General features: G+C 40.7%; 2 protein-coding genes across 2 annotated transcripts in view; both read right to left on the bottom strand.

Annotated features, from left to right (window-relative positions):
• LOC112260252 (MAGUK p55 subfamily member 7-like) overlaps positions 1 to 9,958 on the bottom strand; it is a 37,261-nt gene extending 27,303 nt beyond the window's left edge. Inside the window, exons 1-7 of the mRNA XM_042328557.1 lie at positions 9,882 to 9,958; positions 9,449 to 9,534; positions 7,944 to 8,024; positions 7,379 to 7,575; positions 6,810 to 6,874; positions 4,329 to 4,385; positions 127 to 297 (exon numbers count right to left, since the gene is read on the bottom strand). Coding sequence (XP_042184491.1) covers positions 127 to 297; positions 4,329 to 4,385; positions 6,810 to 6,874; positions 7,379 to 7,575; positions 7,944 to 8,024; positions 9,449 to 9,534; positions 9,882 to 9,909 — 685 coding nt within the window. The 5' untranslated portion in view covers positions 9,910 to 9,958. The remainder of the gene's footprint in view (positions 1 to 126; positions 298 to 4,328; positions 4,386 to 6,809; positions 6,875 to 7,378; positions 7,576 to 7,943; positions 8,025 to 9,448; positions 9,535 to 9,881) is intronic.
• A 1,474-nt stretch (positions 9,959 to 11,432) lies between these two features.
• Positions 11,433 to 20,662, bottom strand: LOC112259579 (MAGUK p55 subfamily member 7-like). The gene is made up of 5 exons (XM_024434215.1): positions 20,623 to 20,662; positions 19,410 to 19,528; positions 18,646 to 18,723; positions 14,107 to 14,187; positions 11,433 to 11,588 (listed from the first exon to the last, which is right to left on the bottom strand). Exons 1-5 carry the CDS (start codon positions 20,660 to 20,662, stop codon positions 11,433 to 11,435), a joined length of 474 nt encoding a protein of 157 aa, XP_024289983.1.
• Between the last annotated feature and the right edge of the window lie 3,264 nt (positions 20,663 to 23,926).

The raw sequence follows: 23,926 nt of genomic DNA, 5'->3' as shown, positions 1-23,926 counted from the left end.
GTATACCCAAGCATGAACAAGCTTCATATGGCTGTGGTGGTCTTCATATGGCTGTGGTGGTCTTCATATGGCTGTGGTGGTCTTTAGATTGCTGTATTTCTTGGTATATGCTTGTCTCCTACTCACCAACCAGCAGGACCAGCCGACGTCCCTCTTTATGGTCCCTGCAGTACGGTGCCACCTCCAGGTAGGTGGGTGTCTGTGTGGCTCCTCCCATCTCCTGGCTCTTCCTTTTAGACTCAACATTCCCACTCCTACCGCCCCTCCTGCCCAGCCGGAAACTCCTTCTTAGACCAGCTGCAGGGAAAGAGATACCTGTCACACACCTGTCACTGTGTGCATGTGTGTGGGGGTGGGTGTGTGTGAATGTTAATTTCAATGTCTGTGTGTTCTAACAGTCAAATCAAATGTCTCACCAGAGGCAGCACATGCAACAGAGCAAAATAACACAGTATTAGATGTTACGCAGTTGGCAGCTACAGTACCAGTCAAAAGTTGACACACATACTCATTTAAGAGTTTCTTTATTTTTACTATTTTCTACATTGCAGAATAATAGTGAAGACATCAAAACTATGAAATAGCATATGGAATCATGTAGTTAGCCAAAAAGTGTGTTAAACAAATCAAAATATATTCTACATTTTAGATTCTTCAGTAGCCACCCTTTGCCTTGATGACAGCTTTGCACACGCTTGGCATTCTCTCAACCAGCTTCATGAGGTAGTCACCTGCAATGTATTTCAATTAACAGGTGTTAAAAGTTTGTGAATTTTCTTTACTTCTTAATGTGTTTTAGCCAATCATTTGTGTTTTGACAAGGTAAGGGTGGTATACAGAAGACAGACCTATTTGGTAAAATACTAAGTTCATATTATGGCAAGAACAGCTCAAATAAGCAAAGAGAAACGACAGCCCATCATTACTTTAAGACATGAAGGTCAGTCAATCCAGAACGTTTCAAGAACTTTGAACATTTCTTCAAGTGCAGTCGCAAAACCCATCAAGCTCTAGGATGAAACTGGACAACTGAAATACGTTCATTAGAGTTACCAGCTTCAGAAATTGCAGCCCAAATAAATGCTTCACAGAGTTCAAGTAACACATCAGCATCAACTGTTCAGAGTAGACTGCATGCGTCAGTCCTTCGTGGTCAAATTGCTGCAAACAAACCACTACTTAAGGACACCAATAAGAAGAAGAGACTTGCTTGGGCCAAGAAACAGCAATGGACATTAGACCGGTGGAAATCTGTCCTTTGGTCTGATGAGTCCAAATGTGAATTTTTGGGTTCCTACCACTGTGTTCTTGTGAGACGCAGAGTAGGTGAAGGGATGCTCTCTGCATGTGTGGTTCCCACTTTGATGCATGGAGGTGTGATGGTGCTTTGCTTGTGACACTTGGTGATTTATTTAGAATTCAAGGCACACCAGCATGGCATCCACAGCATTCTGCAGCGATACAACATCCCATCTGGTTTGTGCTTAGTGGGACTATCACTTGTTTTTCAACAGGACAATGACCCCAAAACACACCTCTAGGCTGTGTAAGGGCTATTTGACAAAGACGGAGAGTGATGGAGTGCTGCATCAGATGACCTGGCCTCCAATCACCCAACCTCAACCCATTTGAGATGGTTTGGGTGAGTTGGACCACAGAGTGAAGGAAAAACAGCCAACAAGTGCTAAGCATTTGTGGGAACTCTTTCAAGATTGTTGGAAAAGCATTCCTCATGAAGCTGGTTGAGAGAATGCCAAGAGTGTGCAAAGCTGTCATCAAGGCAAAGGGTGGCTACTTTGAAGAATCTCAAATATATTTTGGTTTGTTTAGCACGTTTTTGGTTACTACATAATTCCATGTGTTATTTCATAGTTTTGATGTCTTTACTATTATTCTACAATGTATAAAATAGTAAATAAAAATAAAAATCCTTGAATGAGTAGGTTTGTCCAAACTTTTGACTGGTACTGTACATGTCTTACCTGAATCCTACTGCATATAGTCACCATATTTAATGTAAGATGAGCAGACTAATGGATGTCCGCAATTACACAAACAGGGAGCAAAATAAAAGCGTCTCAAGTGCTGGGTATGATGACATACAGCAATGACGATGAGGAGAAGGAAGAACTGCAGACAGGCAAATGTGTATGAGATTTAAAAGAGCATCACACAGAACTGTCACCAGTCTCACCACCAAAGCTGTTGACAAGCACTGTCGACCATCTCAACAGCTCAACTCCACCACTCTGAGGAGACTAAGGAGAGGACAACATACGATTGAATGTTCTCTCATGCATTCGCTTGAATGAAAACAGAGCTTATGCCATGTGTATGCGGTCTGGCCCGGATTGGCATGTTCTCCATGGTGTAACTGCCTGCTATAGATGTGGGTCTTACATTGCTATGACATCAGTTGCAGTTTAAATCAGTAAGCATAACAGGAATTTGGGCCTGTTTTCCTTGTTGCATGCTACAATTACTTTCATTTTGTCTGTGTTGACTTCACTTTTAAAGAATGAGTTTTACCGACTTTATCAATCAGCACAGTTGGAAGAGGGTGGCAGAGATTGAATTAAACCAATATCAGATTTGATTAATTTGATTACATTGACAACAGCATATTCATGTAGTTTAAGGAAATAGGATATTCAGCATGCTGAAAACAATCTCCAAGACACTGTCACCAAGAGTCAGTCTGAAATTATCGACAGAATCTAAAATAGGAAAAATAATTATGTGTTTCTCTTCTAGCTGCACTGCCAAACACCCTCCATATAGTACTGTACTGTTCTGAACATACTAAAACCTGCAGTCAGTGCGTGTATTATTTTGCTTCACTCTCAAATTCAAACTTCCTCCTACAGCACTAAACTACTATGAAGTTCACACTACATCCTCCTTCACTCTGAAGTTTACCTACGTTCCTTTTCCCTCTAAATAAGCTAGAGTACTTCAGTGCACTTCACATGTAGCGCACATGCATGTCATACCACATCAGTTGCTCCTCTCCAGTATCTCCTCTTCCAAATTCTGCTGTTTTTGGCTCTCTTTCTCCCTCGCTCCCTCTCTAACCGTACCTGCTGTCTCGACCTCTGAATGCTCAGCTATGAAAAGCCAACTGACATTTACTCCTGGGGTACTGACCTGTTGCACACTCTACAACCACTGTGATTATTATTTGACCCTGCTGGTCATCTATGAACATTTGAACATCTTGAAGAATAATCTTAAATAGCCACATACTCTTGTAATCTCCACCCGGCACAGCCAGAAGAGGACAGGCCACCCCTCAGAGCCTGGTTCCTCTCTAGGTTTCTTCCTAGGTTCCTGCCTTTCTAGGGAGTTTTCCCTTGCCAACGTGATTCTACATCTGCATTGCTTGCTGTTTGGGGTTTTAGGCTGTGTTTCTTTATAGCACTTTGTGACATCTGCTGATATAAAAAGGGCTTTATACATCAATTTGATTGATAGCTAGCGTGCTGTCAGTCGTGTGGCATCCATTAAACAATCAATATCACTTTGGAGCTGAGACTCAGAAAAAGTACAGAGCGCTACCACATCCTGTTCTGGAATCTGGACAGACACTACACATGCGAAGCACAAATATATGACATGCTGTAACTTCAGTAGCCAATAATAAACAACACCTGACACTTAACTCAGTCAAACCTGAAGCAGGAGTGCAAAATGATATACGAGGATTCCATTGACATCAAATATGCGGGTAGCTATTCAAATATGCAGGTATCGATTCTTCTCATGATCTTGCTGCTTGAAACCTAATAATGCACCGGTAACCATGAACAAGGATCAGACAGCTACCCATTGTTGCTATTATTCTGTCTGGGAAATGCATTTTAAGCTTCGATAAAGAAAAACACACACAATCTCTCACACACACACACAAACGCACTGACACACACACTATTGCTAAACCGGCCTCAAACACATCCAAGGGATCTGAAGAAATGGGGAAAATTATCTGTCTGTTTAAAACTCATGGTCTTTCTTGGCTTCCCCTATAGCTCTGGGGAGCACATACTGATTGAATAATCTGGTTTGTAAATAGAGATTTTTTTTTCAAACCAGAAATGGACTGACCTTATGGCAGTTCGGGAAAATGCCAGATGGGCTGGTCCATCTTTAACCTGTTGGGTCTGTCTAAAAATTGGCAGGTATGTTAGAAATGCCCGGGTCGATTTATGGTTCTAGTCCGTCTCAAGTTCAACCCCTGCTTGGTTTTTCATTCCGTGTCTGGATCTTATTGGTAGTAAGGTGATGATACATTTCCCTCATCCCTATCCCTGGAAAAGGTAACATCTCACCGATGTGGATTCCAGTAATAGCTCCATAGTCTGCATCCTCCACCACTGTAGAGAGAGCTAGCAGAACACGGGAGAGAGGGAGAGAAAAGGATGGATCAAGGAACAGAACATAGTTTTAATTCCTAATCAAATCAGTACAGTACATTACTTTTTTTATATTATTATTTTGAACAGAGGGTTTAAATAGTTTTTTTTTTACATTGTTTGATAGAACGATAAAGTGAAAGAAGACCAACTATGACAAGCAAGCAGTACCTTCCTCCTTTTCTGAGAAGCATGGATACAAAACAAGACAAGTGAATCATGGAGACAGTAGTTAGTCATGTCTCTACACAGATGAAGGAAGGAATACTTATAAAACAGTGGTTCATAAATAGGCCCATAAAGCAAGGGTTGGCATCAGGCAGTCCGCAGGCCAAAATCAGCCCACGAGTGATTTTTTTGGGGGGCCCAAAGTTTTTAGTAAAAAACATAATACAAATGTTTTGGGTAAAAAAAAGACTGTAAAATCACCAGGAATACAGCTTAAAATGTGTTTAATTTAGGAAACCTATTCCCAAGTATTCCCACAAAATAAAAAGAGATATGTGATCGTGTCTCAATCAAGCTATAAAATTGTTATTTTCAAATACAATCTCATTTGGGCTTAGTTATGTTCAATTTGCGGTGTCTAAATTATTATATTTATTTTCCCGGCACACAACCATTCGCTCTGGCATTTTGAACCATTTAATTAATGTGTCTGAAGGTACAAACTCTGCCTACTCAGCATGCCCGGAGAGCAAATCAAGTGCACCTATAGACCTAGCACTAACCAATCAGATTGCTTAGATCACAGTGTCAAAATAAATTGATAATGTGATTTACAAACATCTTAAACCTTGACTGGAGACAGACTGTCAAGGAATACAGCAAAAAGCTGCTGTTTTTGTGAGTGAGTTCATGTTTAAGTTTTTGTTCACTGTCAACATTTTTATTCAACACTTTTATAAACCATGAAATGTGCTCCACCACCCATGCTGCATCCAGCATTGCAGCTTCAATGAATGAGCAGCAAAGTGTATCGATAGGCTTGCTTTATTATTATTAATGGCTATGTGTTTTTAATATCAAGTGTTATTTTACTTTCTCTGGTCAAATAAGTAACATACATTTGTGCAAGCGCCCGCATGCTTCCCATCCAAAACAGTTCGGAACAGTTCATGCAAACTATATTGTGATGACATGTTTCTTCGTTTTAGTCTTTGGCAAGGGATTTTTTTTGGTTGTTCGTGCACACAAAATATTTTCTTGAGGCAAGCTGAAGTTCAGGAGCTGAAGTCTACGCCCCTTCGTCGGTCATTGGTCAACAGTAAGGATTCTTCAATTAAGTATTTGTTGTCATTCAACAATAGACGACTTGTTTCCATACACATTTTCTCACTTGAGAAATATTGCACCAAACATCTTAGTTAGATGCATCAAAATTAATGACAGATTTCTTGAGTTATCTTAGAATAATTCTGACTACTTTGAGGAAGTGTATACTGGCTATGGCATCTCAAGATGGACAAACAGTACTATTGCCACTTTTTTCAAGTGTAGCTCTTAAGGAGTATGCAAGCTCATTTGTTCGGTTCGCCTAGCCGCTTTCACTATTAATGGAGAGGAGAGAGCTGAGGGACGGTCCGACGGTGAGAGGCGGACCCTCTGATGCTCTCCCTCTCCGCTGAGACTGGCAATCAGATGCAGACACAATCAGTCCAGTAAAATAAAGAAAGCACATCATTTAAATGTATGCTTACTCAGCTTTGCCTCACAAGTAACACAACAAATGATGATCTATCTATTACCGGTGTGATAATATACCTCAAGTTTTGAAATATCATAAGAAGAACAACATTGTCAGGGCAATTCAAGCATATCCAATATGCAGTGATAATGTACTGGGCATATAGCCTACTACAAACATCACTGCTACAGAACTGTTTTTAAGTCATGTTAAAAAAAATCTGAGTGTCAGATCTCAGCCTTCTTTTTGACTCAGAAAGTGATCTCGGCTCAAAAAAGTTTGGGGACCACTGCTCTAGATTAACTATTCAAGACCCATCAGTTGCTACCATTTGGGAAACACTGACGTAGTACATAGTGCTTGAGTATGTTAACTGATTAACTGAGCTACTCCTTGTGAAAATGTATCTGGACCTGTATCCAAACAGAATAGAACATTGGTTGTAAGTGCTGAGAATACTCTTATGGGTAAAAATAAAAGCTATGTCTTAAAACAGGTTTTAACAGGATTCCTAGGACCTTTTCTGAGATGCTTTATGGATTGACCTTGGTGCGATCCTAAGGGATTCCCTTCCACATGTGGCATGTCCCTGACGTGTGACTTTCACCTTGACCTTCATGTATGACCTTAGACCTTCGGCCTTTGTCCTGGGAGAGTGTTAAATTACTGTTTATTCCCTGCAGGTGGGGGTTTATTGGAGAGATCATCACCTGTCACTTTGTTTGGGACTCTCTGAGGTTTAAATAAGGCTTTGGGCCGCTGGAGAGCGACTCTCCTAAAGGAAAGAAAAAGAGAACAGTTATGCCATTGTATAGAGTACAATTTACCTGAGTGAACAATTTTGGTGACATAATGGATCAGACTAGGAATAATGTTCCTCAAACCTCAATTTGTCTAGTTTCAATTTATCAAAGGCTTCAGAACTCCAGGTTGACCCCCCTTCACTGATTTTTATTTTTACTGTTGTTAAAACCTTTCTGGAGCATCATGCTTGACTGAAAACATTCAAATTTAAAAGACCATAGAAACTGGGGACTTTACTGTGTTCTCATCTTCTAATTGAACATTGATGTACTGTTCTCGTGTTTGAGATGTCATCTCAAAGTGATATAGACGTACAATAGCGGTTTGTTTTGCTGTCAAATAACTTTTCTCGAGTTAAGAAAATGGTTAAGATTGGAGTTAAGAAAACTACATAATAAGCCAAACTAACACAAAGCTGATGTGAGGGTAGTTATGAATGTCTGTGCATAGATTGCCCATGGACATGGAGGCCCACCTCTCCTGAAGTTGCCTGGAGGGGATGAGTCCTGCTCGGGAGTTGCTGTCACCATGACGACAGGCTTGCCACCAGGTGTCGTCCTCCTGGTTAACGATCTGAAGGATGTCCCCCCTCTTGAAGCCCAGACCTGCCTGTCTGCAGGGGATGGCAGGGTCCTCTTCAGGATTGTAGTCAAAGAGCGACCGTACAAATAACTGAGAACCACAACAAAAAACACAAGAGCTTTACTTCATAAAAAAAATTGACCGGATATGTGCAATGAAATATGTTAATTTACATGGTCAGCAATAATAGTACGGCGCCCCTGAATCAAATTAGGGTTAGGTAGCTCTTTCACCTTGTCTCGGGCTCAGGTATTGGAACCAGCAATGTTCGGTTACTGGCCCAATGCTCTAACTGCTAGGCTACCTGCCACCAATGATTCAACAATAGCGTCTTGAACATCCTAGGAGAAAGTGCTGTGAAGGTGGTGTATGGGTTTCATGTTGCTATCTCATACTCAGATGCTGTTATTTGTCTGAAATGCCAAAGAACCAATATAAGCAGAGCACAATAGCTTTACCATAGTCTCATTGGCTGACAGCTCTTCCTTGATGCCAGGTACCGGTATCACTTTAAACGTCACCTCTCCCTGCGATTGAGCCTGGCACAAAGATAATCACAGAATGTAGACTTGACTGACACACAGACAGGTACACATTAGACCACACAAACACATCAGGGATGTGTGATGCAAGCAAATACATACAATGATCCAAGCTTACAAGCAGCTAGCCTCTTAAATGTAAAGTTCCCATATTTGGGGACCCTATTTGATTTATTTTATTCAATTCAGTCTGGTGTGAGAACGGTAGCTCCTATCTGCAAAAGCAGGGTGTCTGCGGAAAGCTGAGTATCTTGGCTATTGATCTGTGCCTTAAAATATTTGGTATCTTACTACCATATATGGGCATATGAATGTATAAGGGCAGGCCAAGCCGATTACCTCATTTCAAGATGGCTGCTACCTACATTCCGGTTAGCGTTGTAAAGCATAAACAAAATAAATACAAAATAGTTTGAGTCACACTGAAAGCCGGGACTCCACAGACCATGAGGGTCTTATTTGTCTGCCTGTGACCTACCGTTATTGATCACCAGCCCTGAGAGTCAAAATGTTTATTTTACACAACATTTTCACCAAACATCTTACAAGGTAAGCTTCAATTTGGTCTGTGTTGGAGCTACATGGGGGGGTATGGTTGGTCAGAACAACTCTAGCCTATTGCCAATGTTATCTGATGATGTATGACTTAATGTCAAAATCAAATGTCCACTGAGTGACTATCTTTGCGCATGAAAAATGTGATTAACATTTGGATATCCCCTGTATTGTCCCCCGACATCACCACAATGTTTGAGAGAGGTTGGTGTTGTAGAAATTTAGTTTTTATAGTGAACAATAACTTTTAGGCACATCCATTGTGCAAAAACAGTGCAATTATCACATGCAGACACTTTGGAGAGGTTGAAAGGACACTTGAATGTACCCCATATACCCCATTACACCACCACAATGTTTGAGTGAGGTTGATATGGTAGAAATTGTGTTTTTATACTGAACAAATAGCATTTAGTGACTGTAAATGTGTAATAGCACTGGAATTAATAACACTGACACCACTTAAACATCTGCCCGTTTCTATCAATCCCAGTTTTTTTTTCGGATATTGTTCACATGTTGTGGAAGCCATATGATGTGTTTCCAGCTCTGGGCATCAATAATTCACTTATAGCTTGTCAATGAAAGATTACTTTTTAAAAAACTGTTATTTTGTGTGTGCATGATCTTGTGTATTCTGAACTATGTAACTCTTATCTATCTTCTGATCATTTCCTCAAAATCTCCGAGATGTCTTCTTTCCAAATATACCAAGTTTGGGCATGTCAGAATCATGTATTACACATAAATAGCAGTTACTTTTGGGTATGTCTATTTAGACGGAAATCTACATTTTGACATTACATCTAAGCTAGATACTAGCCTCACTTGGCCAGACTTACAGACTTGAAACAGACCACACACACCATAATAGGAATGATTTCCTCCGGCGTCTTATCCTCCATTTGGACTCCATTGACTTCCCTTAGCTCATCGCCCTCATGAATCAGACCTGCAAAATATCGTTGATTAAAGAGCACTAAATTCTCTGAAACATTTTATAAATGTATGATTGCACTGCTATTACATGGTATATATGTAAAGGACATCACTCTGCTTGCTTAGTACCGTTTCCTCCTGATTCGGCCCATACCTGGCAAGAACTCGAGACCTCTGACTTGCAAGCACACGTGACCACCCTCCTGAAGTGTCTTACCAATTGGCGCCACTCAAAAAGCTAGCTATTTGCTGCTGCAAGTGGGGACACTTCAGGCTGGGGAGTAAGCTTCACACATCCCAATGTAATATATTAGCGATACAATTTAATTGTTCAACAATTCACTTTTTAATAATTTTTACCACTTCTGTCTGCAGCACCCCCTCTCATGATCCTTGCTACAACTATCGCTCCAGTGGATTCATCTCTCTTTATGGTGGCCCCCTGAGAGAGAGAGAGAGAGCGAGAGAGCGAGAGAAAACAGCTGGATAAACAAAAGGGAGCATGAAGAAAAAAAGGAGGGATGAGAAAGTGAGTGGGGGCCAAAAAGATAGGCAGATGGTACAACAAGGTCTTCAATGATGTTAATAACAGAGAAAACAATCATGTCTGCTCACCGTTTGCTGCTCCCAATTAGCAATCTTCTAATAAAGCCATGAACATTGATGCTGTTACCCCAGACCTTAAATGTCACTTAAATGCCACTGTAATTTGTTTAGAGACAGAACCATTATGGGAGTGTGTGATGGACATAATCACATAGCTGGAGAGGTTATCGCACTTTCTTTTTTTTTACCAGATGTTATCAATGGGAGGAAAAACACATTGGAAACACAGCATCTCATGCCATTGCCAAAAACCAGGTCACGTCAAGGTGGAGAACTTTGCATTAGGGCTCAGACAAATGGCGGCATATTGCATCAATAAAACAGATCCCGAAACATCCATATGTGTAAGTTTGGTAATACTTATCAGTCTGCATAACGGTATGTTTTCTATTATTGGCCGGAAATACCAACCAACCACAATTGTTCACACACACACACACAGAGAGAGACCCACACACAACAATGCTCAAACTCTGCAATGTGTCACTATAGATATATGGCAGCAAAGATATGGAAGAATTGACTCTCCAAAGCTTTAGTATGGAAAGACTTTGCAGCCCCCAGGTTTATCTGTAACCCTGTTCCTTATGTTGTCTTTCCAACTTGAGGCTTTTTCCCTGGTTACACCTTTACATGTGTGGCTTCCATGGACTAGGTTGTGTGACTACAATTTACCTTAGCACCAAGAAACTTTCAGCTACTTAGGCTATAAATAGACTACAATAAATTGACAATAGGAATGTTCTTAAAAGCTATTTTCTATGGCTTTAACCCTCAGTAAATGTCCCATATTGTTGCAGCATGAGCCAACCTGGCCTCAGGGCAATTCATATGATTTGGTTTGCTTATTTTACCCCTTTTATATGTAGACAAAATCCTGCAATCTTTACCATATAAACCTCTTTATACCGCCTTTTCTTTATATCTGAAAGGTGTAGGGGGTAAGAATCGCGATACAGTAAAACACGCCAAGCACGCTAGCTGTTAGCATTTGTGGCTGATGTTAGCAGATAATGTAGCGAGAATTCACGTATTGGTTAGGAGAATAAGGAAGGTTAGAAAATGGTTAGGTCAAATCATACAGTTGTCCCCGACAAGATTCAAACACGCAAACTTTGTGTTGCCAGACAGTCACATTATACTCCCACCCATCATCCCCGACCATCATCCTTTTATTTAATTTGTAACGTAATACATTTTTTATACATCATACTAAATGGAGGTGCACAAATATCCAACGTATGGCACTGATTTCAGGCTGCATGAGCACAATCCTAACTAGAGATCTCAATTAAAGATTCTTCCCTACGACCATGATCCACTCACCAGTGGCTCCTGGCTTTTGAACAGGCTTATAATCTTCACAGAGTCCTCATCCTCTTCTTCGATGTTATCAGGTAGGGGTGGCAGCTCGGGGTCATAACCTTTCTGTGCTACTATGTCGTGAACAGAGAGAATGCCCTGGACACAGGATGTTAGAAAACATCAAGAGTAGCTTTTCATATACAGCGAAGTCTGAATTTATTGACACCCTTGATAAAGATGAGCAAAAAGAACTGTATAAAATAAAAAAGTCAAATATTGAGCTATAATGCCTGTTAAAAAAAAATTGTGAATTCATATCATTTTATACTAATACAGTTGCTACAGTTTCTATAATGCATTCTTATTTCAAAGTCAAACCCACCACTGGTGTGCGTGGCCGAAGAGCTCTATTTTCATGTCATCTGACCAAAGCACCGGTTGGGCGCCGAAGACGTGGATGTCGATTAAAGCAGCCCTCTGCACCTCTCTGATTCAGAAGGGGTTGGGTTAAATGCGGAACAAATATTTCAGTTGAATGCATTCAGTTGTACAACTGACGAGGTATCCCTCTTTACCTTTCCCTTTATAATCCAAGTGCCAATGCCGTTTAGCAAACTTCAGGTGTTTACATTTGTTGGATGACATGAAAATAGAGCTCTTTAGTCACGCACACCAGTGGTGGATTTTGTGTGGAAATGAGAATGCATGAGCAGAAAAGAGCCCCATACCTACTGTAAAATATGGTGATGGCTCTTTGATGTTATTGGGCTATTTCACTTCCACTGTTCCTGGGGCCCTTGTTAAGGTCAACAGCATCAATGGCTAGAACTTTACATAGTACCAAGACATTTTAGCCAAAAATCTGGTTGCTTCTGCCAGACGGCTGAAACTTGTCCGCAAGTGAATCTTCCAGTAAGACAATAACCCTAAGCACACGTCAATTATTTGAATTATTTATTTTATACTTTTCATTTTTGCACATCTTTGTCAAGGGTGTCAATCATTTTGCACCCTGCGTCTATTAGTGGCGGTCGGTCCAGGTAGGAAGAAAAGAATACACATATCTATCTATCCCTCTGTCTGTCTCTTTGCGATACGTCTGTCCATAGTGATGAAAATAAAAAGGCCAATACAATACTGGTCAGCTCATAACAGGTTTTATAAAAACAACATCCAGCAATGTTAACAAGCATACGTGTGAGCCACCAAGTGAGAGCCAGGAACAAACAGGTCGTTAAAGCTATCCAAATAAATCTGCAGTGAAATCCTGGGTTGTCCCAAATGACACCTTTTGCCCTATATAGTGCACTACTTTTGATCAGGGCCCATAGGGAGTAGGGTGCTATTTGGGACGCATTCCTGGGCTGCCAACAATCCCTCGTTAATAAAGGAGCTCTACTGCAGCCCTGGAAAACCAGGCACTCTGCTTTTTAATTAGACTGAACAGTTCCAGAATATTAGTGCTTCTGAGATACTGTCAATAGGATTGAATAGAAGCACATGCATTAAACGGCAATATGGGATTCAAACAGGTTGTTATTTTTCAAGAATCAATTGGTATATATAATTAAGTCCAAAAATCGCTGCATCAATCCTAGATTGCCCCTTTATTCGCTCAGTTTCTTTCTCTGCCCGATGCAGACTGGCTGCAGTTGTAATGACAAAAATGAACATGATTGGTTATGTTACCTTTGCTGCTAATGATGCTAATTTGAAGATGTTAATAGCTGTGTGTAAAGGGAAGATGAAGGGAGGGGGAAACAAAACTACATTTCACACCTGGATACATTTTTTGCGAACTAAATGGGCTGTGTTAGTAGTAATTATAGGCTATACTGCAACAGCACCTGTTGATTAGTCAGCAGAGGTTGTGTGTGTGTGTGGGTGGGTGGGTGGGTGGGTGGGTGTGTGTGTCCATGCTTGTGTTTACATGCATGCAATAACATTGGCAGGAGGAACAGATTACTTTAAGGCCAGGCACCACAGACTAAAATTATATATTTTGCATCTACTTATTCTTTCTATTTTGGTCCATTAAAATGTGTATTTTCAAAAAGTAAAAAAAAAAAGTAATACTTTTGTTAGTTTATCATATTAAATCAAAATGTCATGAATTGTAACCACTTAAATGGACATACATACATACATAATTTCAAAGCTTGCTATATTGAATCACACATAATTTAAAAGCTAATTTTCATGTCAACTCATTTTTCTCAGCCTCAGAAGAATCTGCATTCCCCACAATGTGTGGTTATCATAAGACTTTAAAAAAAAAATGATAGATAGAAAGTTGAAAAAAGTAGGCCTATTTATCCACAATTGGCCATGTGTAAGTTCATTCCTGGAGTGTCTTGACAACATGAAACACAAATTTAGGCTGACTTCATCTAGTGTCCAGAAAAAGGTATTTGCGTAATGTGCAAATACCGTATATACAGATATCACCAAATACAGCATTTCAGAAGAATTGCAATCCCCAAAATTATTATATTTGTGTCCACATTCTGGTAAAAGTTGATTTTGAAATGATTAAGGTGGGAAAAAAATACCTTATTAGGGTGTGGTGCCTGGCCTTAATGTGTGTCTCTAAAAGAAACGGAATGAGGCGTGTGTTTGACTGAATGAGACGGTCTGACATTATTTACTTTCATATACTTTATGGGAGACTCACCTTGATGTGCGGGTTGGAGAGCAGGCTGATCAACTCTGAACATTCAGCACTAGCCACTTGAGTCCACAGCTCCTCAGCCAACTATGACACACAGACACAGTATGCAGCCTCTGATATAACAATGAGGATGGCGTGTTGTGGTTAGATGTCTAGGGGGATACTGTTGTAACTTATTGCTTCAAGACAGTTGCAATGTTTCCCCATAGATGAATCCAAGGCAGATAAGAACAGCCTCCGGGGGGGGGTGTATCTAGAACCTAAAAGGGTTCTTCGGCTGTCCCCATAGGATAACCCTTTGAAGAACCCTTTTTGGTTCCAAGTAGAACCCTTTTGAGTTCCATGTTGAACCCTTTACACAGAGGGTTCTACCTGGAACCAAAAAGGGTTCTACCTGGAACCAAAAAGGGTTCTCCTATAGCAGTGGTTCCTAAACTTTTTATAGTCCCGTACCCCTTCAAACATTCAACCTCCAGCTGCGTACCCCCTCTAGCACCAGGGTCAGCGCACTCTCAAATGTTGTTTTTTGCCATCATTGCCATCATTGTCCTCATTGTAAGCCTGCTATATGATACATTTATTAAACATAAGAATGAGTGTGAGTTTGTCACTTCCCACGAGCTGGGTTGTGACAAAGAGCTCTTATAGGACCAGGGCACAAATAATAATAATATAAATAATTTTGCTCGTTATTCAGCCATCTGCATATAAAAGCTTATTTGTTCATCAAAAAATTGTGAATAACTCACCACAGGTTAATGATAAGGGTGTGCTTGAAAGGATGCACATAACTCTACAATGTCGGGTTGTATTGGAAAGAGCCTCAATCTTAAATCATTTTCCACACACAGTCTGTGCCTATACTTAGATGTCACGCTAGTGAGGGCCGAGAACCCACTCTCACACAGGTACATGGTTGCAAAGGGCATCAGTGTCTAAACAGCGCGATTTTCCAAGGCAAGAAACTCTGAGCGCAGCCCTATCCAGAAATCTGGCAGGGCTTCTGATTAAATTACATTTTTTACAGAACCGCTTGTTGCAATTTCGATGAGGCTCTCTTGATCAGTGGATCAAGTGGACTGGAGGCAGGGCATGAAAGGGATAACGAATCCAAATGTTTGTGTCGTCCATTTCGGCAAAGTACCTGAGTAATTGCGCACCCAGCTCACTCAGGTGCTTCGCTATATCACTTGACATGTCCGTTAGCTTGTGTTCATTTGCACAAAAAAAATCATACAATGATGGAAAGACCTGTGTGTTGTCCTTGTTAATGCAGACAGAAAAGAGCACCAACATCTTAATCATAGCCTCAATTTTTTCCTGCACATTGAATATAGTTGCGGAGAGTCCCTGTAATCCTAGATTCAGAACATTCAGGTGAGAAAAAACATCACGAGATAGGCCAGTCTTGTGAGAAACTCTTCATCATGCAAGCGGTCAGATAAGTGAAAATTGTCAGTAAAGAAAATTAAGCTAGACTCTTATTTTTTTTTTAAACGTGTCAATACTTTGCCCCTTGATAACCAGCACTTCTGTACGTTGTAAAAGCGTTACATGATTGCTGCCCATAATGATTGCTGCCGTATAGTGCAGAAAATACGAGAGTGCAGGGGCCTTGCTTTAACAAAGTTAACCATTTAGTTAACCATTTTCACTGTTGTGTCCAAAACATATTTCAAGCTGTCAGGCATCCCCTTGGCAGCAAGAGCCCCTCGGTGGATGCTGCAGTGTACCCAAGTGGCATCGGGAGCAACTGCTTGCACGCGCGTTACCACTCCACTATGTCTCCCGGTCATGGCTTTTGCGCCATCTGTACAGATACCAACACATCTTGACCAGGAAAGTCCATTTGATGTCACAAAGCTGTCCAGTACCATAAAAAATATCCTCTCATGTCCTGGTTTCTAGTGGTTTTCAACATTGGGTGTCTTCCTTAGTTGACCCCCCATAAACGTAACGGACATATACCAGGAGCTGTGCCAGGCCCGCCACGTCTGTTCACTCATCCAGCTGTAACGCATAGAATTCACTTGCTTGTATGCGAAGCAGTAATTGTTTCAAAACAACTCCTGCCATGTCATTGATGCATTGTGAAACAGTGTTGTTTGATGAAGACATTGTCCGTATAGTTTTTTGGGCCTTTTCCCCCAGCATTGTCCCAGCCATATCCGCGGCAGCAAGAACAATTAAGTCCTGAACAATAGTATGGGGCTTGCCTGTCCTAGCCACTCGGTAGCTCACGATAGACGCTTCTAGCCCCTTCTTATTAAATGGTAACGGTTGCTTTCATACATGACTTACTACTCGAAAGTCATCTTAATTCTCGCTCAAAAAACTACTTTGGCTTATTTTTTAAATTGTCATGTTTCGTTTCTAAATGTCTGTGCATGAGTGAAGGTTTCCCGCGAGAGAGTAACGGTTAATGTGATTGGATGTTAATTATTTGGCATTGTGTTATTTCGCTGAACACTAGGTGGTTTAATTTTATTTTTGGCAGTGAAACGAGGCAGTTCAGGCGAGGAGAAAAAAATCTCACCCAAATGTATAGCCAGTTAGAAAATATAAATGTACTGTTTGAAAATGTGAAGATTTTTTTTTTTTTTTTCCAAATGTGAATCACATTTTTAAGTTGACATAGCCCTGAAGGCATTGCGCTTATCCCAGTTAGGGAATGCCTGTCCTATAGGGACAACCGAAGAACCCTTCGGTTTGAACCCTTTTCTAGGAATGTGCTTCAAGATGTAATGTGCACGCACACACACCAACAAATCCATAAATCTGCCTGAAGGTCATTACTTTCCGCTGTGAGCAAACAGAAGCCATTTTGAAGAAAAACAGCTCTTTGGTTTGGCCCCTTCAGTAGACATTGACGATTTAAACCAGGCCTGGAGTGGCTTTCAGACAGGACCTTGAGTAAGGGGACTGGGAGGTGGAACAAGGACAGGACATAAGGAAAGAGGAAAAGTATTGGAACTATAGTGAAATTAAATGAGGAGTCACTGACCACAACTGTATCTTTTCCACCGGTTTACTGAACTCTGCATGTTAGACACAAGGATGCCCACATTGGACATACTACAGAACAGTGGGGTAGGGGAGTGAGATAAGGAGATGTACTTAAAGGGGAGGGGTGAAGTAGAGGATTATGGGAGAGTGGGAAATCTCAGTGTCACTTTAGAGTTGACATTAATGGTAGTTCTCAAGGCTGAAACATTACACTTGGGGTGAAATTATTTTAACACCTTAATGCTGAAAACTGTCCCATGATGTCGCTCTGTATAAAGGAGATAAAATAATATTACTGTAAAACAAGGCTTTGCCTCAGTTGCATAGTCCATGGATGTCATGAATAATATTCACTTTACTATTACAAAGTGTGATTGTTGACCAAAAAAAGACAGTGTTTTATATAGATTCAAATTAAACTAACATCAAAGTGCCAGAACAATACACAGAAAAAAACACAAAATTCATAACTACAATATAGTGTCAGCCCCTTTGTTCTGAACTGAGCTACAGGACAGGAAATAAACTGCTCAGGGATGTTACCATGAGGCCATTGGTGATTTTAAGACAGCTACAGAGTTCAATGGCTGTATTGGGAGAAAACTTAGGATGGATCAACAACATTGTCGTAACTCCACAATGACAGAGTGAAAATACAAATATACAGAATAAAAACATATATCTTTAATGATACAAGGCATTAAAGTAATACTGCAAGAAAATGCTAAATTAATGAATAAATAAATGAATGCTAAACCTTATGTTAGGGGAAAATGCAGCACAACACGTCACTGAGTAACTGCCTCCTTTTTTTCAAGCATGTGGCGGCTGCATCATGGTATGGGTATGCTTTACATCGGCAAATACCGGCGAGTTTTTCAGGATAAAAAGAAACGGGTCGGAGCTAAGCACAGGAAAACCTGCTTTACACCAGAGATTGGGAGAGGGATTTACCATTCAGCAGGACAATAACCTACAATTAAAGGCCAAATCTACACTGGAGTGGCTTACCAAGAAGACAGTTAATGTTCCTGAGTGGCCAAATTACAGTTTTGAACTAAATCTGCTTGAAAATCTATGGCAAAAAATGAACATTTCTGTCTAGCCATGATCCCCAACATCTTGGCAGATATTGCACAATCCAGGTGACCTACCCAAGAAGACTTACTGTATTTGATGCAAAAAGGTGTCTAACATGTATTGACTCAAGGAGCTGAATACGTATGCAACAACTATGTTTTAGTAATTCCTTTGTTATTAACCTTAAATACAATTTGACATTAGTAATTCCTTTGTTATTAACCTTAAATACAATTTGACATCACAGAGTTTGTGTAGTTGACAATTAAATCAATTTTAAATCGCACTTTGTAACACAACAAAATGTGAAGAACTCCAAGGGGTCTGAATACTTTAGCAAGGCACTGTATGTAGGGACACTTGTGCAAAATATCTCTTCCTTTATCTATATTTATATCCAGCCATCCATTCATCCATCCATCCATCCTAAGGAAGAGTGCAAAGAGAAAGACTTACGTTACAGGCCAGACTCTTTGCGTTATCGCGGACCGGGACAGGATTCCTTGATCCAAACCGCCTCAACCTCGCATGGATCTGAGAAAGAGAACGAGTCAGGCTATGACACTGGGGGTTACTATTACAGTGCATCACCGGTGATGTACATCTGTTGTATTCATTAGTGCACACCACAGCCAAACGTTCTGCAAGGGAAAATGAGGAAACAAGGCGACTATAATTTGGCCACTCAGGAACATTCACTAGGCGGCTTCCACCCGATTATGTAACCCTGCACCTTAGAGGCTTCTGCCCCATATACATAGACTTGAAATTACTGGCCACTTCAATAATGGAACACTAGTCACTTTAATCATGTTTACATACTGCTTTACTTATCTCATATGTATATACTGTATTCTAGTCTATGCCACTCTGACATTGCTCATCCTAATTTTTCTAATCCTTAATTCCATTATTTTACTTTTAGGTTGTGTGCATTGTTAGATGCACTGTTGGAATTAGAGACAAACACATTTCGCTACACCCGCAATAACATCTGCATGTGTATGTGACAAATAAAATTTGATTTTGAAAAGTTCAGGTAGTCCCTCCCTGTTTCGGACCGTTTGCTTCCGGTTAGTTCCTAGTGAATACTACCCAGTACATTCCCATAGCTACACACTATGACATACTGTAATTGTACATGATAAACTCTCAGATATCATTACTATAACAGAACTGTAGCATTGCCATTACATCACAGTAGTTAAAGACAGTTTCACCTTGACCAGTAGATGGAATCTCCTTTCCATGATCATGCTTTTAAGAAATGTAAAGTCCTCATTTCTGTCCATTATGGATTTCATCCCAGAGATCACCAAGGACATCAGTTCAAACACACCTGAAGTAGAGGAGAAAGGAGTTAACAAACATGTGCACTGTACCAATCAAAAGTTGACACACCTACTTATTCAAGGGTTTTTATTTTTTACATTGTAGAATAGTGAAGACATCAAAACTATGAAATAACACATATGGAATCATACAGTAACCAAAAAAGTGAAACAAATCAAAATATATGTAATATTTTAGATTATTCAAAGTAGCCACCCTTTGCCTTGATGCCAGCTTTGCACACTCTTGGCATTCTCTCAACCAGCTTCATGAGGAATGCTTTTTCAACAGCCTTGAAGGAGTTCCCACATATGCTGAGCACTTGTTGGCTGCTTTTCCTTCACTCTGTGATCCAACTCATCCCAAACCATCTGAAATGGGTTGAGGTCGGGTGATTGTGGAGGCCAGGTCATCTGACGCAGCACTCCATCACACTCTTTCTTTGTCAAACTCATTCCAACACCCGCCCAGTCAGCAGAGAAATAACTGTGGCAACCTTGGACCTCTCGGTGGTGGGAGCTCCCATATTGTGCGTAAAGGAGCACTGAAGTAGAAAGCCCCAGCATTTAGATGGGGTGCCATCATATTTATCCGGGACGAACAAGCAGGCTTTGCCGACCTGAGCGGGTTGCTGAATGGGCTGTTGTGCTGACACTACAACCAGTCGACCCAGTGTGTTCTTTGCGATGTTGCACACTGCGAAGAACCTCTTCCATAGCTGTCCCCAGTTGGACTAGCGGGTCATGGTGTTGACTTAGGTTTCCCTGCTTGTCGACCGTCTGGGAGATGTTCTGTTTTCCTGCTGCTTATGTTGTGATTCAGTATTCTGTACCGGAGATGCTGAGAGTCGAGAAGCAGGTGCAGGGGAAACGTTTAATAAAACAACAAACATGAACCGAGACAACATAACAGTAGCGTCTAAGCATAAACACAGAAACAATACTGACTGCGGAAAGAACCAAAAGGGAGTGAGATACAGTATAGGGGAGGTAATCAGGAATATGATGGAGTCCAGGTGAGTATCATGATGACGTGCAGGTGCGTGTAATGTTTGACGCCAGGTGTGGGTAATGATGAATCCAGGACCGGTGGTTAGTATACCGGCGACGTCGATCGCCGGAGGGGAGTAGACGTGATACATAGACGCAGTCCACCTACTCCTCTCCCTCCATTTACAAGAGGGTCAGTGGGAGGGTCATAAATTGCCAGTCAGAGGACAAAGTCAGGGGTCATGTGGGATGAGTCAGAGGTGTCAAAGGTCAAACCAAGGGTGTGGTGAAAACAAGAAATAGGGAAGCCTATATAAGGTATTCCCAAACGGACTCTCCCACATCTACATTTCAGTATGCCCAAATAGTCTTCAATGTCTTCCTTTCCTTTATTCAATTTCCTTCACAAACACTGATCTGGCCTGACTTTTTGGGAGAATACTCATAATGTGCAGGTCGCTCCATCAGACAAACACACACCTTCAAACGTACCTCCTGGTCCAAAAGAAAGACTCAGCATACTCCTCGTCTGTGGAAACCCATATCGAAAAGAATCATGATTTTTTTTTTAAAGTAATCTAATAAGGATCTGGTATGTTTTTCCTTATATCTCAGTTGTGTATTTGTATATGTTATCCCTATACACTGAATTGCCCTACAGAGCATTCAGAAAGTATTCAGACCCCTTGACTTTTTCCACATATTGTTACGTTACAGCCTTCTTATGAAATGATGATAGTTTTTTTTTTACCCTAATCAATCTACACCCAATACCCCATAATGAGAAAGCAAACACAAAATTTGTGCAAATGTATAAAAAAATGTAAAACTGAAATATCACATTTTCATAAGTATTCAGGCCCTTTACTCAGTACTTTGTTGAAGCACCTTTGGCAGTGATCCCAGCCTCAAGTCTTCGTGGGTATGACACTACAAGCTTGGCACACCTGTATTTGGGGGGTTTCTCCCATTCTTCTCTGCAGATCCTCTCAAGCTCTGTCAGGTTGATGGGGAACGTCGCTGCACAGCTATTTTCAGCTTTCTCCAGAGATGCTCGATTGAGTTCAAGTCCGGGCTCTGGCTGGGCCACTTAAGGACATTCAGAGACTTGTAATGTCTAGGCTGTGTGCTTAGGGTCATTGTCCTGTTGGAAGATGAACCTTCACCCAAGTCTGAGGTACTGTGTGCTCTGGAGCAGGTTTTTCCATCAAGGATCTCTCTGTACTTTGCTCCGTTCATATTTCCTTCGATCCTGACTAGTGTCCCAGTCCCTGCTGATGAAAAGTATCCTCACAGCATTTTGCTGCCACCACCGTGCTTCATTGTAGGGATGATGCCAGGTCTCCTCCAGAAGTGTCTCTTGGTATTCAGGCTGGCCACTCTACCATAAAGGCCTGATTGGTGGAATGCTGCAGAGATGGTTGTCCTTCTGGAAGGTTCCCCCATCTCCACAGAGGAACTAGAGAGCCCTGGCAGAGTGACCACAGGGTTCTTGGTCACCTCCCTGACCAAGGTCCTTATCCCCCGATTGCTCAGTTTGGCCAGGCGGCCAGCTCTAGGAAGGGTCTTGGTGGTTTCAAACATCTTCCATTTAGGAATTATGTAGGCCACTGTGTTCTTAGAGTCCTTCAATGCTGCAGAAATTATTTGGTACCCTTCCCCAGATCTGTGCCTCGTCACAATCCTGTCTCTGAGCTCTACAGACAATTCCTTCGACCTCATGTCTTGGTTTTTACTCTGACATGCACTGTCAATTGTGGGAACCTATATAGACAGGCCTTCCAAATTATATCCAATCAATTGAATTTACCACAGGTGGACTCCAATCAAGTTGTAGAAACATCTCAATGATGATCAATGGAAACAGGATGCACCTGAGCTCAATTTTGAGTCTCATAGCAAAGGCTCTGAAAACGTATGTAAATAAGGTATATATATTTTTCTACGTTTGCAAAAATGTATAGAAACCTGTTTTGGCTTTGTCATTTTAGAGTATTGTGTGTAAAAAAATTTAACAAAATGTGGCAAAAGTCTAGGGGTCTGAATTCTTTCCGAATGCACTGTATATGTATAGGGATAAATTAAATATATTCTTACTGAGGAAATATGAAAACCATATGCGCAACCATGGTAGCAATTGAAAGGGAACGGTTTGGAGACAATGGGAAAAAATATTAGACCAAAGGTGAGTACACAACAGTTCACCTGACAAGACTGAATCCAAACATTACACTGTTGATTTATGTGCATTTTATATTTACTGTACTTTGACGCATTTGTTGATAACGAAATCTGAAAAATATACTCTGCATACATTCAGTAACATGATGACTATTCCTGGAAAATGAGGGGTAGTCAAAACATATATATATATTTTTACAAGGGTTTGAGTAAGAGGACTAACTGGTGTCGCCAAGTGGAAACAGATCTCTGCAAAATTCGACATTACAGTGTTAGGCTTTCACAAGGCAATTCAGAGAAACATCATAATTGGGGTTCGCATAGAAAGGAGTCATGAGTGCATTCAAGTGTGTGTGCTGCAGCAAATTTTCGACACAATAAACAAACATATGCTGATTCTGTTCAGAACAACCTGTATGACGACATGTAATCTTGTAACTGTACATCAAACATAGTGTCAGAAATGTTGACACTGTATATGACACAAGTTTTATGATTTGGAAATGTGAAGAGCACATTTGGACTCATGGGTGTTTGGCTTTCTTTTATGACATCCAAGCGGTATTTATTATAATCCTCCGCATATTATCTTTCAAAATATATTGAGCCATCTTAATTTACAGCATTTACCTCACTCAGACAACAAAACATTTGCAAAAGTTGCCTTATTACCGGGAGGGTTCGGGGCAACTTCTTGTCGCTCAGTGCTCAAGTTCAGATCAGCTGTCTGTCAAAACCCACACAGTGCTGTGAAGCACAGAGCCAGGGCTCTGACATCATGCATAGTATACTGTACAGCCACTACATAGGAGCTTATTAGTGCCCAAATCTGCCATTTTCAGTACGTACACTGTATACGTGTTTAAATGTAAAGGTATACCTTATATGACATACACAATTGAATGATTGTGGTGCAATTCCTACAAAGATATGATATGACATATTTGAGACAAAATATATTAATTAAATGATTAATTTATGAATATTATAAGAAGGTGGGGGGACTCACAACTTACTATTGAGAGTAGGAATAGTAGAATACACCAGCGAAATTTGGTTGTTCGTCAGCTGTTTCTCTCTGATGTCACAGTCACTCAATTAGCCATGTCAGGTAACAATGTTTTGTGTTGTTATCTGACATATATTTACAAAAGATATACTGTATATGGGGGATTAGAAATGATGCAGACAATTACTTTGATGGAAGCTACAATCTATCTGCAATATTAAAGCTG

This window comes from Oncorhynchus tshawytscha, linkage group LG10 (assembly GCF_018296145.1).
Source record: "Oncorhynchus tshawytscha isolate Ot180627B linkage group LG10, Otsh_v2.0, whole genome shotgun sequence".
Taxonomy (NCBI): Eukaryota; Metazoa; Chordata; class Actinopteri; order Salmoniformes; family Salmonidae; genus Oncorhynchus; species Oncorhynchus tshawytscha.
The sequence above is the reverse complement of the archived record's forward strand: the minus strand, read 5'-3'. Positions and strand labels throughout refer to the sequence as shown.